This window comes from Triturus cristatus, chromosome 10 (assembly GCF_964204655.1).
Source record: "Triturus cristatus chromosome 10, aTriCri1.1, whole genome shotgun sequence".
Classification (NCBI taxonomy): Eukaryota; Metazoa; Chordata; class Amphibia; order Caudata; family Salamandridae; genus Triturus; species Triturus cristatus.
This window is the reverse complement of record NC_140593.1, coordinates 163,420,077-163,438,317: the sequence shown is the minus strand read 5'-3', so window position 1 is coordinate 163,438,317 and position 18,241 is coordinate 163,420,077. Positions and strand designations below refer to the sequence as shown.

Genomic DNA, 18,241 nt, shown 5'->3' with positions numbered 1-18,241 from the left:
CCTTTCTGTTGTGCAAAAGAACCTGTTCAAAAATTTAAAATGTATCAACCTGTGACGTCCATTTAAAGATATGTGATTTGTGCTCTCACAGCAATATTTCATTCTTTGTCTGTAATAGCTTTGCCCAAGTCGGCCTGCAATGCTTACATAGCTTTAGTATAGTGGTTCTCCCGGTAACCTAGAGCCATATTATACATTTTGTAGACAATTCTTACAGGTGTGTTAGTTTTTATCAAGTGTGTAAGTGGACTCACTGCCCAAGAGTTCTTTCAAAGCGTGCCTCACCCTGTGGAACTATAACTGCGTAAGCGGTGTAGTATGCTGTCCCGCCCGCACTACTCCCGCACCGGAGAATGGTCGGAGAAGGTGCGTGGGAGTACTGTGCAATCTCGGACCTGAGCATACAGAGCCCTCGAGACAAACAAATAGTCGATTCTAGTGTGTATATCGTGGTATGCTGAATAGTGTGTGTACCCTCCCTTCCCTAGCGAGCGTGTGCGCCATACATCACAAAGTTCCAGTTGGGTAGTCGCAGCAATAATAGATCGGGTCGCAGCCATGGAGCAGCGATCCGGACCTCCCGATCTGTTGAGATGAGGATCTAATAGACAGTTGAAATCTCCGTCCCAGATCTAAGGGCAATAGCCAATCTCACTCATCCTCCCCAGTAAGTCAGCGTAGAAGGATGGGTTATCATAGTTAGGACCGTATACATTAGCTAGTACAACACCCATCCCCTTCCCTCTGCAATGCTAAATGGCGAAGCGTCCTTCCAGCTCAGTCTCTAGGGCATCAAGCTTAATTCCCCATCTCTGGTTCACCCAGGTGATCACTCCTCTGACATGGGAAGTAAAACCTGCTGCATGTATGTTGCCCTGCAGAGACCTGTGTTGAAGCATTTGGCTAAGCAGGGGCAAGTTTGTCTCCTGCAATAGAGTGATATCGATACCGCATCTAGTGAGGAATGCTATTACCTTCCGTAGTTTCCTGTGGTCATTTAGACCATGAACGTTCCATGTGATAATGTTGATCCTACTTGGTTTTGACTACATCATGATCTTTGGTAAGCAGCACCATTGTAGCTTGTACGCTTGCGTATGTGTATCTGTGGCCTATGTTCGTATTGGATATACTATATATTGTTAGAACGTGTATCTTGGCGCAAGAATCAACAAATAGTTTAATTCTCTGAACCTTCCCTCCTCCCACCTATGTCATGCGTGTCCCAACTGTGCATGAACGAAGCTCCCTACGCACACCCTCCCTGCCCCCCAAAATGAAACAAAGCCCCAACAAAAACATTACTAAAGGTGTGGTACACTTGGGGGCCGATGTTGCCATCTTATCATTCTCCCTCCACCACCCTTGTACTACTCATCAGCATATTTGAATTTTTGACGGAATGTCACTGTGCAGGGTTGCCTCCCACAAGCCCTGTTAAATCCTTGAGTATCTCTAGTAGTCCAGATTACTACGTGAGGTCGTTCTACGGGGCGACTGCAGCTGGGGTGTAAAAACTATAGGGATTGTCCCATGAACCTCTGCCATCCATATTTTAGAGTACCTGCAATACCACCTCGCCCTCTGTTTAAGCAACCCGTGAGTCATCAAGGGTCCCTTCCAATAGTCACTCTTCAGAGTCAATTTCTTCCAGAGCCCTCGGGGATCCATCCTTGCGTGCTTGAGCGGAACCTGTCGAACCTTGGCGTTTGAGGCGCTGCTCCTGGTCTTTAATGAACCTCAGCAATGTTTCAGGGTCCATGAAGTACTGCATTTTGCCATCTATTTTGACTCTCAGCTTGGCCAAGTAGAGCATGCGGTATTCCAGGTTTAAGTCACAAAGCTTCTTTTTCGCGGGAAGGAATATTTGTCGCGCCTCCAGCACTTGCATGGTGAAATCCGAAAAACAGTGATATGTCCATACCTTCATGATGAAGCACACCTGGCTCTCGGACTTTTCGCAAGGCTGTGTCGCGGTCTCTGTAATTTAGCAACCGTGCTATTATGGGTCAGGGAGCAGCTCCTGGTACTGGTTTGGGAGCCAAGTAACGATGCGCACACTCCACCACAAGTATGTCCGAGAAGGTTTGCCGGCTTAGTAAGGCTACAAGAAGTTTTTCAACAAACTGCTCCATGTTTCCTATGTTGGACGACTCCACAACCCCCAAAATTCGAATGCTGTTGCGACGAGATCTCACTTCAAGGTCTTCAGCTTTGGAGTGCAGTGCTCGCAGGATTTTATCCCTCTCTTTGGTCTGTTTCTGCATCTGCTCGTATTATGTGCTCCACGTCAGAGATACGCTGTTCCGCAGCATCTAGTCTACCGCCATGTTTGTCCAATTTCTTCGACATCTTATCCATAGGGAATGCTAGTGCGTCTATTTTACTGTCAATCTTAGACAGACTTTGCTAGATAGTACGGAATGCCTGCTTCATGTCAATGTCTGCGCCAGCATCTGGGTCATCAGAGGGGGGGATCTTGATCAGCGGATGTGGTTTCTTTAGTTCTGAGAGTTTTGCGGAGGTCAAACTGTAGTTTAGGTTGAAGTTTACCTGTTTTGCCCCTGGTGATGGTACCATTGTGACCCAGCGATAGCAATTAGGGCGTGACGTCGACCCCGCTCGGATCTCGGTAGAATGCCCAGCACTGCGCTTGGGTCAATCGCAAATATAGATACCAGGAAAAGTCTCTTGTGCTCTTTAACGCAGTTCTCTGAGCGTTTTGAGTAAGCGACGTCAAGAGGCAAAATTATAATGTGCAAACTGAGTCTGGTGCAAACTGCAGCATTGCCTCGCTTCCTGTCCAGAGCAGTTAGCCACTCCGCGCACCAGTACTTATGCGTTCTGTATTATTTGCCACTAGGATGTGCTTTGGGTAATCCAAAGCAGCAAGGATCTCCCGTCACAGCTCGCAATGAGGCCTACACGATGTAGGGCTCAACTGTACTCCGCGATGGTGACCGGTCCGCAGAAGCGCCGGGCCTAGCAGTGCATGCCGCGCACAGCCTCACAGCAATTATCAAAAATAGTGCCTCCTGCAACCTTGCACATGTTCACAGCGGGTCGCTTGTCAGTGCGTTCGACTCTCCTCTCCTCAGCTGCACTTACCGCGTCCTTCAGTCTTATGGCGGCAGCTATAGTCCCGGGCCCTGGTTCAGTCCCTGCGCTTCGCCAGGTCTATCACGAGTTCCTTGAGGTTATGGCGTGGGATTCTATGACTTTGATTGCACCACTGCTGGGCTCCAAAAATATTTCCTCACCGCTCTGCTCCAGCCGTACGCGGCCGGCAGGTGGGACCGCTGCAGACTGCCTCATAGCCAGGGAGCGTCCCTCGCTCTTCTGCCAGTGATGCGTCGCAGGTCGTAGCATCCAAATAACTGCAGCGATTCGAACGGCTCTTGGCTCAACGGGCAGCACAATTCCGCCGCTATTTTACTGTCAATCTTAGACAGACTTTGCTAGATAGTACGGAATGCCTGCTTCATGTCAATGTCTGCGCCAGCATCTGGGTCATCAGAGGGGGGATCCTGATCAGTGGATGTGGTCTCTTTGGTTGTGAGAGTTTTGCGGAGGTCAAACTGTAGTTTAGGTTGAAGTTGACCTGTTTTGCCCCAGGTGATGGTACCAGTGTGACCCAGCGATAGCAATCAGGGCGTGACGTCGACCCCGCTCGGATCTCGGTAGAATGCCCAGCACTGCGCGTGAGTCAATCGCAAATATAGATACCAGGAAAAGTCTCTTGTGCTCTTTAACGCAGTTCTCTGAGCGTTTTGAGTAAGCGACGTCAAGAGGCAAAATTATAATGTGGAAACTGAGTCTGGTGCACACTGCAGCATTGCCTCGCTTCCTGTCCAGAGCAGTTAGCCACCCCGCGCACCAGTACTTATGCGTTCTGTATTATTTGCCACTAGGATATGCCTTGGGTAATCCAAAGCAGCAAGGATCTCCCGTCACAGCTCACGATGAGGCCTACACGATGTAGGGCTCAACTGTACTCCCCGATGGTGACCGGCCTACAGAAGCGCCGGGCCTAGCAGTGCATGCCACGCACAGCCTCACAGCAATTATCATCAAAAATAGTGCCGCCCGCAGTCTTGCACATGTCCACCACGGGTCGCTTGTCAGTGCGTTCGACTCTCCTCCCCTCAGCTGCGCATACCGCGTCCTTCAGTCTTATGGCGGCAGCTATAGTCCCGGGTCCTGGTTCAGTCCCTGCGCTTCGCCAGGTCTATCACAAGTTCCTTGAGGTTATGGCGTGGGATTCTGTGACGTAGATCGCACCACTGCTGGGCTCCAAAAATATTTCCTCACCGCTCTGCTCTAGCCGTACGCGACCGGCAGGTGGGACCGCTGCAGACTGCCTCATAGCCAGGGAGGGTCCCTCGCTCTTCCGTCAGTGATGCGTCGCAGGTTGTAGCATCCAAATAACTGCAGCGGTTAAAACGGCGCTTGGCTCCACGGGCAGCACAATTCCGCTGCTGCAATATTCCCCCACACAGCAACATTTACTGGAGGATTATATGGAGGATAATGTTGGATAAGTGGTGGATAGCGGGAGAGCTTTCCTAGTTCGCGGCCATCTTGGCTCCAGGCAAGCCCCGCCCCCAGAAAATTCTTTAAGATAACATTCCATATAAACTCACAATTAGACTTGTTTAAACCTACCTGCTTATCACACTGTAGTCAAAGGGGCACAGAATTTAGAGTATGTAAGCTTTTATTGCTGGTAAATTTTATTTAAAGTTTTTTCCTTGACTATGCAACTTTATTTACTTGTACATCTTAGAATTTCTATAATTTATCTTCTCTCAAAGTAAATCATACCCAAGCCTTCTTTTCCAATTCTTTTTTTTTGCAATTTTGGAAATGAATAGTATGGGAAAAGTATTCCTACAAAGAGCTATTTAATTCATTCCTCTTTGAATTGAACTCCCGAATGGGAGCCAATATCAAATAATCCTAAACAATGATTGATACGACAGAACAGATGATGAAACTTTAGTTACCATGTACACATCCAAAGTATAAATAATAATATGAGACTAGACTAACTTTCCTGGATAATTAGACATAGGTCCTGATTTAGAGTTTGGCGGATGGGTAACTCGGTCACAAAGGTGACAGACATTCTGCCTGCTATATTACAGGTGCCATAGGACATAATGCACTTGTTAGGAGGCAGACGAATATCCGTTTTGCTTGTGATGGAGTAACCAATCCGCCAACATTTAAGCAAGGCCCATAAACATTCTCAATTGGCTAGCCTAACCTTCACAAATATTTACAATTTCGTTAATAATTTTGTAGTAAGTTAGTGAACATTGTTCACATAATGCAGGAACATAGAATCTTAGAGCAAGTCTACTAGATTAAAACACATGCTGTCCAGCCTAATTGAGGAAATCGCATAATAAGATGAAGTAGGAAATAGAAGAGGAATCAGTCTGGAGAAGTAGCGTAAATTTACACTTACTCTGCACATTCAGTTCTTTAGCCTTTGACATTAGAGACATAATGTCACGGGTGTTGTGCACAGCTGCTCGGAACCGATGAAGCCCTCCTTTCTGAGCAGTGGGGGGAAGATGAGATTTGGGAGCGGTTCGTTCCAAAACCTGGTCTAAATATTGAGTAACTTCATCATCCATATCATCTAAAAGAGAAATATATAATATAGTTCACAACTTTTAAATATTGACATGGTGAACGGTATAAATCAAAATGACATTCTGGGCAATAAAACCAAAGAAGATTTCTACTCATTGGATATCCATTGTGAATACAATAAAAAATAAACTTGCTAGCTGGTTTTGGTTCTTGTTAAGGATCACTAGACTTATAGGTGGCTTCTTGATTCAACTGAAGCCTCCTCTCAAGATGTACTGTCCATGCACTGTGCTGCCAGCCTGATGCTGGTCTTGCAAATAGCATTGTTTTGTTTGAACATTATAAGATCACCACATCAGATATGGAGCCTAGAATGTTTTGCTCCACAACTTACCGAGCCCTGCAGTCAATTCTTCAAATTAGAAAGATCTTGTGTTCTCTTCATGTTTTTTATTCCTGTGACCCTTTAAAACCAACTGTGGTCTTTTTCTTAATACCAGGCAACCTAAGAGTAAACACTTTCTCTCCTTAGTGCCTGGATTCCTGGTTTCTAAGCAGGTTATGGACATTATACTTAACTTTTATTGAAGATCCATCACCTTTTCAAGGTGGTCTCTCACAGACGTAAGGTGTCATTAAGTTTGACAGATAAGTAAAACCATATCAGGTGGCTGAACTATCAACAATTAAGGCAGTGAACTATCAACTTTGGAAGACCTGGGGAGGGAGAAAGAACAGTCTTTGCCTGCAGGATGCCTGTCAGCCAACAAGTGTTCATTAAAGAATGGTGGATCACATACACTATACCAGCTGATCTCGCACAATTTAAGGCAGAGTCACCTTTAACCCTCAGTGGAATGACTGTGGAGCCAAACAAGGCTCTGGCAGTGCAACTGCGACCACCTATGAAACCTCAACTAGGGCACCTAAACTTAAAGTAGTGCAGGATAATAATGCAACCTTTCCTGGCAGATTTAATATTACTTTAAAAACTTCTGCAAAAAAAGAAAAATACATTCTTTATGAAAATACACATGCACTTTTGGAAAAAAAAGATCTGAAGAGCAGCTGAGCGAAAACACTGGAAAAATACAGCATATAAACAAGATATTTATTGCTTCCAGCAACCTCATTACATGGCTCAACACACACACCATGCAAGTATCCACACCTACAGAATAAAGGCCGCAAACTGACTACAAAGCAATAATTCTACAAGGTCTTCATCGAGCATGTAACCAACTGCTGGGCTTGCAAATACGAGAGAAAAAGCACTACAACGTTTTTTTTAATTAATGTCCCGATATTCGACTCCTAATCACAAGCAGTACTATACCAGGTGTGCTTTGGAGCATGTCAATTGGAATGGACTTTATACATTTTAATATATGCAGTACACAAAAGTATCATCAAAGTCAATAGTACTCAAAATTAATCATCAGCCTTTATAAAAAAAACTGCTTCTCCATGTGTCTGACAGATTTCACCCATATAAACAACTAAATTTCAAACTCTAAATTGCAGGCCTAGAGAACTGTTCCAGAGATCGATGGAGACGTTGTTTAATTGTGCTCCAGTTTGGAAGGATTATTGTAGTTTTCAAGTTTTTCCTTATTACAGAAAGTACAATGGAACTGTGTATGCTCAAGCCATGCAATTTTCGATAATTAGTGCCTGTTGAAAATGCAAGCAGGTTCAATGCACAACTGAGCACATAAATGTTCATCTTACTTTCAACAATAACTAACTAGCTTATTAAAGTGTAAAAAAGTAAACTAGCAACATGCCAATTATTAATTCAACACAAGAAAATTCACCACAAAGTTAACACCCCAAATCATTCATATCACCAACACAGGGACACTACAAGCCAAGCGAAATTGAAATGTTACCAGGCATAGTACCTGCAATGATGGTGAGGATACATCCACACATTAGTTCAACTTAGTGTGGGATCTGCTGTTAATCAGGTCAATGGATTAATAGAATTCATGGGTAGAAGATATTAGACATAAAATGTTTATGTATCTTAAAATGCACCAATGGTCTCTCAGTCCTTCAAATTAATTAAAGGTTTTAAGTATGGCAACATCAGGACAGACTCTATGGATCACATTGATTTCAAACACCACTTGGAAGAATAGTAAGAAATTAAGAATAATGCCAGGGCAAAGCATTTATGACATTTGTCTCGTACACCTCTCTCTCTCCTATACACCATGCACATTTTTGCAATTTTACTGCTCTATACCTTTCATGATTTCTAAGTAATAGTATTCTAATCAATAAAATGAAAAGGTTTTCATATCCCAAGTATCCATGTCAGATAAGCATTACTAGTGTCCTCCCTGATGCTGGAGCCCTTTACTTTTAAAAGTCTGCTTAGAAATAACTGATGGACAGCAGCTGTCGTATTAGGATCTGTTGCTTTCTCATTTTAGAGACCTACACACTATCAACAGGTAGGGCGAAATTGGAATTGCAATGTCTTGTAACACCTGGGCGCACAATCACAACTGTGCTGACAGAGGACAGTCTACGAAAGGTCAAGAATCTGTGAACACAACACAACATCATGGGAAGAAGGTGTTTGACCTAAGAATTTAATAAAGGTTGCATGAATTTAAAATACATTTTGGACAGGCAAAGGTTTTAGTCTTCATAATAATCTTAGATTTGCACACTTATTCTCAAGAGTTCCCTGTAGGGACTACACAAACCTTTTTCTCTTCATTATCAGTGTGATATTCTGACTATTAGTGACGTTATTTAGTAAGTAAAGTCTACACCGATAGAGCTATCTGACATAGGCATGTCAACAGAGGCAGGGTCAGGAATGTGAATTGATGTCTTTAAGATGAAACTCAAAAGCAAACCATGTGCATTTATATCACCTCACCCAGAGATAGAAACCACCAGGAAGTGAGAGGTTTGTTGGAATTCGTTAACTACACATGTTTTCGAAATATTTTTTTTTGTTTAAGTTTACGTACACTGCTAGTGTACTTTTTAGAGCATTTTGCGGCTGAATTTGACCAAAATGTATCACAGAAAAGAAAATAGAATCTCTTAACTTGCCACTGTTCGTCTATACAGTTTTCCACCACCTTTCTGGGGATATCTGCGCTGAACTAGAAATGAAGTGCACTGTCTGGCGTTACTTAATTCAAGAAGGGATGGGAGTCTACTCATGTTCTGAGATCAATGCACCGTATACTGGCTTGAGGATCAAAAATTTTAATGGACTCCAAATTAGTGGCTTTTAAAAGTGCCATGCACTCTACTGAGATGCTTGTGAGATATACAGAATGGCACATATACAATAATGCTATATGTTAGCTCAATGAAGATCCCATTGACCAACACCTTCCCAATATCAAAGTGCGTTCCATTCTTTGACAAGCTGCCAAGAGGGCTAACATATGTTTAAAGAGGCCAGTTAAATGGAATACAACATTGGAAAGTTAGTATGAGTGGTCAGAAAGCCTTGCTCAACAAGTGGGCCTTGAAACAGATAAGCAATAAAAGCACCTATGACCAGCACTTCTCTAAAGAAACTTCCTTAAGAACGACAAGTGACTTGGAGTTGAAGGAGTGCCCTAATAGCAGCCTTAATGATTACTGCATTATAACAAAAGCGACCTATACAGTAGATATGGTAAAACACCCACCTATCCTTACCATCATCAAATAAGGAAAAGCCATGCATCTTGTCTTCCGCATCTAGCTCAGTGCAGTGCCCGTTGCTGACATCAAGAGAATCATCATACGCCTTACCCTCCAGCCCAGGGTCCATGAAGCTCAGGTGAGTGCGGCACGACGTAGTCAGGAACTCTGACAGCTTACCTGTTTGAGTCCTGAACAAAATGCATTAAACATTAAGATTAATAGTAAGCATATTCCACCAAATGCTAGCGCTTGTTCCACAAATTTCCTTCATCCCTGTACTTTGTCTCTCCATACTGACACCTACGGCAACCTGCCTAATCCAATCATATGGGTCTCGTTAACACAAACTGCTACTTCCCACTAACTAACACAATGTTGTTTCTTTAGGGCCAAGGACCCAAAGCAGTTAGGGTATTTAAGGCAAGCACTGTCTACTACATAAGTTGTGAATTCACAATCATAAGAATCCACTGTTGTTGCTTCTTCTAACTTCAGAATTCCATTTAAAAGTCCAGAGTCAGGGATTCCTTCCTCCTCATTCAAAAGATTTCCCAACAGGGTGACACAAAAACCTAAGCTTTTTCAATCTACCTTGTAATTAGGCAGGATTAATTATGGTTATCTAAACAAACAAGTTGGTCCCATGACTAAAAGAGCACTGCATGAATGGAAGGTAGTGATACTGGCACTTTAAAAAAGCACCTGTGGCATGCAATTCGATAAAAGATCAGTGTTCACATGGGAACACAGTCTTCGTAAGTAGTGATGATTTAAGTCACAGGTGTGTGTTCACCAAGCTTGCTCAATCAAAAAACACTGCTGCTTAATTTTTCTAAATAATTTTAACAGCATTTTCCTGAAAACATTCAAAGCAATATTGTTATAATGTACAAGCAAGTGGGTTTTAATAAATTTCGCTGCTATTTCCCTGGAATTTGTTAAACACATGTTTGTTTAATGGTAATCAATTTAATTTAAAAATGCAGAGTTAAAACTCTAACAGAGAATACCAAGATTTGGCTGGCGGGAAGGTAATTCTCTCCTTTGTAAGAAGTATTCCGCCCCGTAAGTCACTTCCTAGAGCACCCATCGGTTTTATATATGACAAATATGTACGTTCCTTTCAGCCATATGGACCTTGTTGGGGCATGAGACCCTCTCTCTTGGCTACTCTCAGTACTAGTAATTCATAATCTTAGACTAACACACTTCTGTAATTTCCATATCTTCAATAAATCTCAGCAGTGCCTGTTTATGGCAGATGTTTAAGTTCCATCTCACAACAACAATATTTTTGTTACTTTATTTGGACATCTGCTTTTTCCACTTTGCATCTCACACAACTCGGGGAGTCCTCCTACTCACATTCCTCAACCTTTCTTTAGTGCAGTCAATGCAGTGAAGATACTTGAATTTTAAAAGTCTGAATTCCACACTGATGGCTATATTCCTAGCTCAATGTGCGCCTCCTTCAATTATCCTTTTTTAAAAGTCACAAGTATAGCTCTTATTACTTATATTTAAAAGGTACTCAATGGAATGTGCATCATTAAAGACATGCATGGGAGGAACATCTTTACAATTAAGACTGCCCTAAATGATTGCGTTTTGCAACATGTTACACTCTGCAACTACTAGTGAATTGAGAATTGGTTTCTGAGGATATTGGGGCAAAGATTTACAAAAATTGCTTTTTGTTTTGAATGAAGTTTCATTTTGATTCATTAAAGGATTTTATTTCCCTACATCTTCAGTACATCATCCTGCATATTATTGCTATACAAACCGATTTTTTAAACCCTTTTAGGCAAACCAGATCTGGAACATAATCAATCAATCAATCAATCAAGGCGCTGGGAGGGGGGGGGGGGGGGGGGGGGGGGAGGAGGGGGTCAGTGCTCAAAGAGCCAGGTCTTGAGCTGCCTTCTGAAGGAGAGGTGGTCAGGTATGGCGCGAAGGTGGCTGGGCAGAGAGTTCCAGGTCTTCGCTGCTAGAAAAAGAGAAGGATCTTCCTCCGGCGGTGGCTTTGCGGGTGCGGGGTACGGCTGCCAGGGCCTGTCCGGTGGAGCGCAGAGTGCGCGGGGGAGTGTAGAAGGAGACGCGGTTGTTGATGAGTTTGGGTCCGAGGTTGTGAAGGGCTTTGTGTGCGTGGGTGAGTAGTCGGTAGGTGATCCGCTTGTTGATGGGTAGCCAATGGAGTTTTTTCAGGTGTCCGGAGATGTGGTGGTGGCGAGGGATGTCCAGGATGAGTCTTGCGGCAGCGTTCTGGATCCGTTGGAGTTTCCTCTGCAGCTTGGTGGTGATGCCGGCGTACAGGGTGTTCCCGTAGTCCAAGCGGCTGGTGACGAGGGCGTGGGTGACGGTCTTCCTGGTGTCGGTGGGGATCCAGCGGAAGATCTTGCGGAGCATGCGGAGGGTGTTGAAACATACAATTTATTGTGTTTCTTCTGTCAGATTACCATGCCCTCCTCCCATGACTAGGTCAGTTCTTGATAGCAGTGTAGCAACTAGACCATACCTTCTCTTCTGTTTGCATAAAGATATTTATTGCTTAAAAGATCTGGACCCTACTGATGAGGAACAAATAGGCTGATACTGGTCGAGGATGCTTGTGTCCCCCATTCAGAGGTGACCAAGTCTGGCGGTCGGGATTAGCCATTTCTATTTGAGCTGGACCAAGACTCATTAGCATATGTCAGAATTACTGTCCAAGGTGGCACAGTGAGCAAAAAACTGATGGGATAGATTGCACCCCAGAATATTTATAAGTGGCTGAAATTAACACCCCATTATTTTTGTTTTACTGTGAGAGAAAAGTGCACACAAATCATCAAGAGCAAGATCATCAAGTAATTCCTTCAATTAAAATGTCTCCAATCAAATATAATCTGGGAAAGATTCACTGTACTGGCCACCAGGTATTTTCAAATGTATCTGTTGCAGTTGGAATTTTAACCAAGAAAAGAGCAGAGACCTGAGGTTCCAAAAATTCTACCTATCCAGGGATATCGGATACGTTCCCTCATGTAAGCTTCGAACAAGAAATCCACATCTTACGCTCAATAACAAAAAAACTCTCTCCACATCTTCAAAGTTCCATTAATTCAATCTATTCCGATCATGTATTGAAACCATCTTCCAGGTCCTTTGCACCATGTCTCTTTACTCTCAACCTTTAAAACTCCCCTTAGGACTCACCATCCCAATCCGAAAATGTTCAGCTTTCGCTGCTCAGACTCCAAGCATGAAGTTGGAGATTGTGAAGGACTGGGTGCAGAACCCTGCCTTGCTGCTGTGATAGCAGATCCTCATGGAGAGGCCGACTGATCAGAGGACAGATGCTCAAGTCCAGGAGTTCTAGATACCATACTTTCCGTGCCCAATCCAGAGCCACAAGAATGACTTGGGCCCAGTCAATCTTGATCTGCTGAACTAGGGGCAGGAGTAGTATTGGCAGGAAGGTATACAGAAGTCCTGAGCATCTCTGAGCGGGAGACACCTCGGAAACTCCAACGCACAGAAGTGCTAACATTGCGTGCTCTCAGCAGTGGTGAACAGATCGAGCCAAAGTTGCCCCCATTCACGGAAGAGGCCTTGCTCCAACTCTACGTGCAACTGCCAAACATGATCCGCTATGTGCTGACGACTGAGCTCGTATGCCCTGGCATTCAACTATCTTCCGAGTGCAAGTGCCACTCATTTTCCACTAAGTGCTAACGGCTAAGGCCATCTGCCCTGGCGTTCACCAATCCTGCCAGGCAGTTCACCATCAGGAAAAGTCCTTGGTGGTCCAGCCATTTCCAGAGCTGCAGGACTTTCGGGCATAGCACCCAAGACCCCCACCCTGCCATATTGAACAAGTTACTTACCTTTGGCGATGCCTTATGTGGAAGAGACTCTATTGAGCTGCATATTCCTTACCTTAGAATTATCCCCAGGTATCTTTCACGAGCAGTACCCCTGCTCATCTGTAGGTGGCATAGTTTGGCTCCGCATCAGTGGAGCCGGAAGCGACATGCACAGTGCCTATAAAGGTGCCACCCCAGCACACTAACATTTTCTTTTCTGGGCCTTTCTATGCCAGAAAAGTGGAGCTACAAAGAATGATGAAGAACTGGTGTGTATCACTATGAGCCTCACTAGAGTGACTATGTGGAAATCAGTTTGCAGAGTGGAAAGGATGGGAGGGTCGGTGAGGAATGTGCGGCTAGATAAGAGTCTCTACCACATAAAGCTTTGTTGAAGGTAAGTAACTTGTTCATCTGATTGAGACTTATACCCGCAGATTCCTTACTCTAGAAGGGATACCCAAACAATACCTTCCTGGAGGTGTGAAAACAGATTAGACCGAAAAATCCTGCAGAACTAAAAAGGTAAAAGTGCCCATCACTACGAACCTGACCATCCAGGCAAGAGTGCTTGGTGAATGTGTGTAAAGATGACCGACAGATGTCCAGGACAGGGGCTCCGAATGCAGACGCAAATCCTCACGGTGTCGCTTTTTGGCCAATGCATTGCAGATTTTTATGCAGAGCGATATCCATTATGAAATGGTTCTTTTCTGCACAGCCTTTCCTTTCTTTGCTGTGACATACCAATCGAACAGTTGATCGTCCAGCCGGAACTCTCGAGTAGGATCAATGTAGAACGATAACACTCTTTTCGGTCCAGACGGTGGAGTCTATCCTCTTTTATAGAAGGGTGAGGCTGAGCAAATAAAGTAGGTGAGGTGATATTTTTGCGTAAATGAAAATGAGTCGATACCTTCATAAGAAAAGAAGCGTGAGTTCTCATAATCAGTTTGTGTGGGTTGAATGTTGTGTAGGAAGGGTGCACAGAAATTGCATGCAGTTCACTGACTCTACTGGCTCATATTATGGCCACCATAAAAGGAGTTTTTATGGTGGGAAACCAGAGTGGACAGTTGTGCAGCGGCTTGAAAGGGACACACATAAGATCCGTTAATAACAAACTGAGGTCCCATTGGGGCATGATGAATGGTCTTGGAGCAGGTTGGGGCATCTGTCCGGGGGAGTTGGGGGGTGTTTGGTTTTGGTTGCGGGACTCAGGGGGGGGACCAGTGTGCTCCAGACGGCATGGCAGATAGATAGGGGTAAGAGATAGGACACAGGCCTCCAGCCCGGCCATTAAGTGCATAACCTGGAATGTTAGAGGACTTCACACTATGACTAGGCGCCACCAGGTGCATGCTTACTTGGTACGCAGGGGGGCACATATTGCTCTTTTACAAGAGACGCACCTTACAGTGACTGAGGGAAGGGCGCTGCAGCGCAGATGGCGTGGGCAGGTGTATTATACTACCTATTCAGCTTACGCGAGAGGGACGCTGGTGTGGATTAGGGCGGGAGTCCCCTTCCAACTGTTGCGCAAGGAAATAGATCCTGAGGGGCGCTATGTTCTACTGGCGGGGCTCTTAAATGGAGTGGATGTCACAATAGGGAGCATATATGTCCCAAACTTTGACCAGGGTAGTTTCTTTGACCGCCTATCCGGTGTCATGGCCGTATACGCGCCGGGCTCGATGCTCTTGGGGGGTGATTTTAACTCAGCGACGGATGTAACCATGGACAGATCTCACCCGGCACTACCTGAGGCGGCGAGTGTGAAGCTGGCGGACAGGAGGCGGCAATGGCAGTCAAATTGGAATTTGATGGATATATGGCGGGAGCAGCACCGGCAGGAGCGCGATTATTCATATTATTCGGGCCTGCACGATTTGCATGTTAGGTTAGATGCGCTGCTGGGAACGTCAGATGTATGTATTAAAGTGCAATACAGTGAGTATCTGACCAAAACATTGTCAGATCACAACCCCCTGTTGGTCCATTTGGGATGGCACAAGGAGCGGACGCTGGTCCCGACCTTGCGCCTGAGCCCTGAACTGCTAGAGGAACCGGTATTTCGGGACGAATTACAACAGGGAATCAACCATTATTTTAAGGAGAATGAGAATACAGCGACAAATGTAGTGACAGAATGGGAGGCATTCAAGGTAGTAGTTCGAGGGATCTGTATTTCTAAGAAGGTGGGGGTGCGGAAAACATTGCTGGATGATGTTCAGAGAGCGGATGGGCGGTTGCGGGACGCAGAGAAGCAGAGCCACGCAGCAGAGAGGGCCCAGGACGTGGTGGCAGGAGCAAGAGAAGAGGTAGCGCGGCAAGTTGAAAGGCTCAGGGCATTTGATTACAAAGCCTACACAGCACGTATGCATGATGAGGGGGACAAAACAGGCAGGCTTTTAGCGCGACTCATTACTCCGGAGACCAGGGGAGCGCCGATATTGGGGCTCAGAACTACGGCCGCCACGATGGAATACACCCAACAGGGGATAAATGAGGAGTTTGCGAGCTATTATGCAGCGTTGTATCGTAGCCTGGGGGTGGCAGATGTGGTGGATATGGAGAATTTTTTTGCCGGGTTGGAGTGGCCCCAGGTGGAGGAGGAACAGTCCATAGTATTGGGACAAGAGATATCCTTAGGGGAAATCCGGTCGGCGATCAAGCACATGGCCCGAAATAAGACCCCGGGCGTAGATGAGCTACCAGTCGAATTTTATGCCGCATTTGTGGACATACTAGCGCCCCGGCTTGGAGGGCAGGAACGCGGCCACCCACTGCCCGGGAGGCCATTATAATTCCCCTCCTCAAGCCAGGCAAGGACTCTGCTGAACTAGCTGCATATAGGCCGCTATCAATGCTAACGGTGGATTATAAAATTCTGAGTGGGATCCTGGCGACGCGACTGCTCCCTTACATGGCCTCCCTGGTCCACAGAGATCAAGGGGGGTTTATCCCCAAAAGGAACACGGCAGGCAATATTAGGCGTCTCCTGCGTATCCTAGAGGAACAGCGAGACACTACGCCGGGGGCAGCGGTGCTGACCGTCGACATTGAAAAGGCCTTTGACAGCCTAGAATGGCCTTTCCTACATTACGTGATGGGGAAAATGGGACTAGGGGATGACTACATAAGATGGACTAGGATTCTTTATACTGGGGCCACGGCAAGAGTACGAACGGGCACAACAATTTCTAGAGCATATACAGTGGAGCGCGGGACGAGACAGGGCTGCTCTCTCTCACCACTGCTGTTTGCCATAGCGATAGAGCCATTAGCTATGCTGGCAAGAACGGGGGAGCAGTACCGGGGCCTAACATTACAGGGAGAGGTGCAATACATCTCGCTGTACGCGGATGACCTCTTATTGTTTCTGGAAGATACCGGGGAGACTCTGGAGGCGGCGAAACAGTTGCTGACAGGGTATGGAAGTAGATCAGGGTTAAGGGTCAATTGGCTGAAAACTTGCCTATTTCCGGTGCGGCCAGATTTGCCGGCGCTACCCCAAGAGCACGGAATCCGATGGGAGGCGCAGTGCCTGCCCTATTTGGGGGTTCACATTTATCACACACACGACGGGCTCTTGGAAGGCAACATTGGTAGGGCAATTCGGGGAGTTAAGGGGAATATGGAGTACTGGTCCGCCCTGCGGATATCGGTGGCTGGGAGGGTAGCCTTGTTAAAAACGGTAGTGTTACCAAGGTTGTTATATTATGTTAGGACCCTCCCAATATGGATACCTGGAGCGGTGTTTCGGCAGTTGAGGGCGATGGTAGGAGGCTTTATATGGGGGAACTGTAGGAGACGGGTTGCCATAGAGATAATGATGCGCCCCAGAACAGCAGGGGGATGGGCAGTCCCAGATTTTGAGCGTTACTATTTGGCGGCCCAACTACAGTGGCTTACGCAGGCAGCGGCAGCGATGTTTCGGGGACCCTATTTGGGCAATAACTGCTGGATACCGCGACATGTAATTTCTTATATCCTGCTAGGGCAGAAACAGCGTAAAGATACTATTACTAGCGAGGAGAGAACGTTACAGCGATGCTGGATCAGGTGCCATAAAAAGATTGGAGTCGAGAGCCCTTATGCGCCCGAGCTCCCGATCGGAGCGTGCACGGCGTTGCCCCACGGAGGAGATTGGTCTGCTCTGGGAGAATGGGAGGAATGGGGAGTATTTATGGTGGGCGACCTCTATGAGGACGGCGTGTTACTGCCATTCTCGACTCTGCAAGATAGACATGACCTGCCGCGGGGGCACTATTTATTGCATGCGGCGCTGGTAGCGGGGATACAACGCAGGTGGAAGATGGGGCCGACGGAACCAGAGACGTCGTTGGTTTGTCAATATGTGGCCATGGCTGCAGGCACGATCAAGGCCGTCACGTGCCTTAATAGGAGGATGGAACAGGAGGGAAGGCAACCGCTGGACCGACTTAAGGGGAAATGGGAGCGGGACCTAGAGAGAGACATCCCAGCAGCTACCTGGCCTAAATTAGTGGAAAGGGCATGGAAAATCACACGGAATGCTAGGTCTCAACTCATACAATTCTATGTGCTTCATAGGGCATATATGACCCCGAAGCATATCCAACAGATCTTTAAGGTGGAGAACGCTAGCTGCCCTAGATGTGGGACTGCAGAAGCGGACTTCCAGCATATGTTGTGGTCCTGCCCGAACCTGATAGTGTATTGGAGGGAAGTATTAACAGAGCTGGAGGTGATTACAGAGCGAACACTTAGCAAGGATATGGGGGTGAGTTTGCTGCAATGGTACCCGCACACCAAACACACCAAGGTGACCAGCAAATTTATTGATTTGGGTCTGATAATAGCTAAAAGGGAGATAACCAGCCATTGGAAACACAGTCAGGGACCTAGAGTCCGGAGATGGAAACACAAATTTCTTAAGTGGGCAGCGAGCGAAAGTGTGACTAAATTGCGGCTGGCGCATAGATCGCAGAAAGAGGTTATGCTGGAAGGGGCACGGGCCTGGGAGGCATTAGTAGAGGCGCTGCGTAGGCCTGTCAGAGACTTGGAAGACGAACCGGAGCCCCTTTTGGATGACGGACCACAGGGAGCTGCGGGGGGCGCGCGAGACCACGAAGAGC

At 46.0% G+C, this 18,241-nt stretch overlaps 1 protein-coding gene across 3 annotated transcripts in view; it reads right to left on the bottom strand.

Annotated features, from left to right (window-relative positions):
- PHKA1 (phosphorylase kinase regulatory subunit alpha 1) overlaps positions 1–18,241 on the bottom strand; it is a 1,109,231-nt gene that overhangs the window by 505,940 nt on the left and 585,050 nt on the right. For 2 of the 3 annotated variants that reach the window (XM_085630734.1, XM_085630735.1), the window contains exons 18-19: positions 9,286–9,461; positions 5,474–5,650 (exon numbers count right to left, since the gene is read on the bottom strand). In XM_085630734.1, the coding sequence (XP_085486860.1) occupies positions 5,474–5,650; positions 9,286–9,461 (353 nt within the window). The remainder of the gene's footprint in view (positions 1–5,473; positions 5,651–9,285; positions 9,462–18,241) is intronic. The other variant, XM_085630736.1, reaches the window with a different exon arrangement.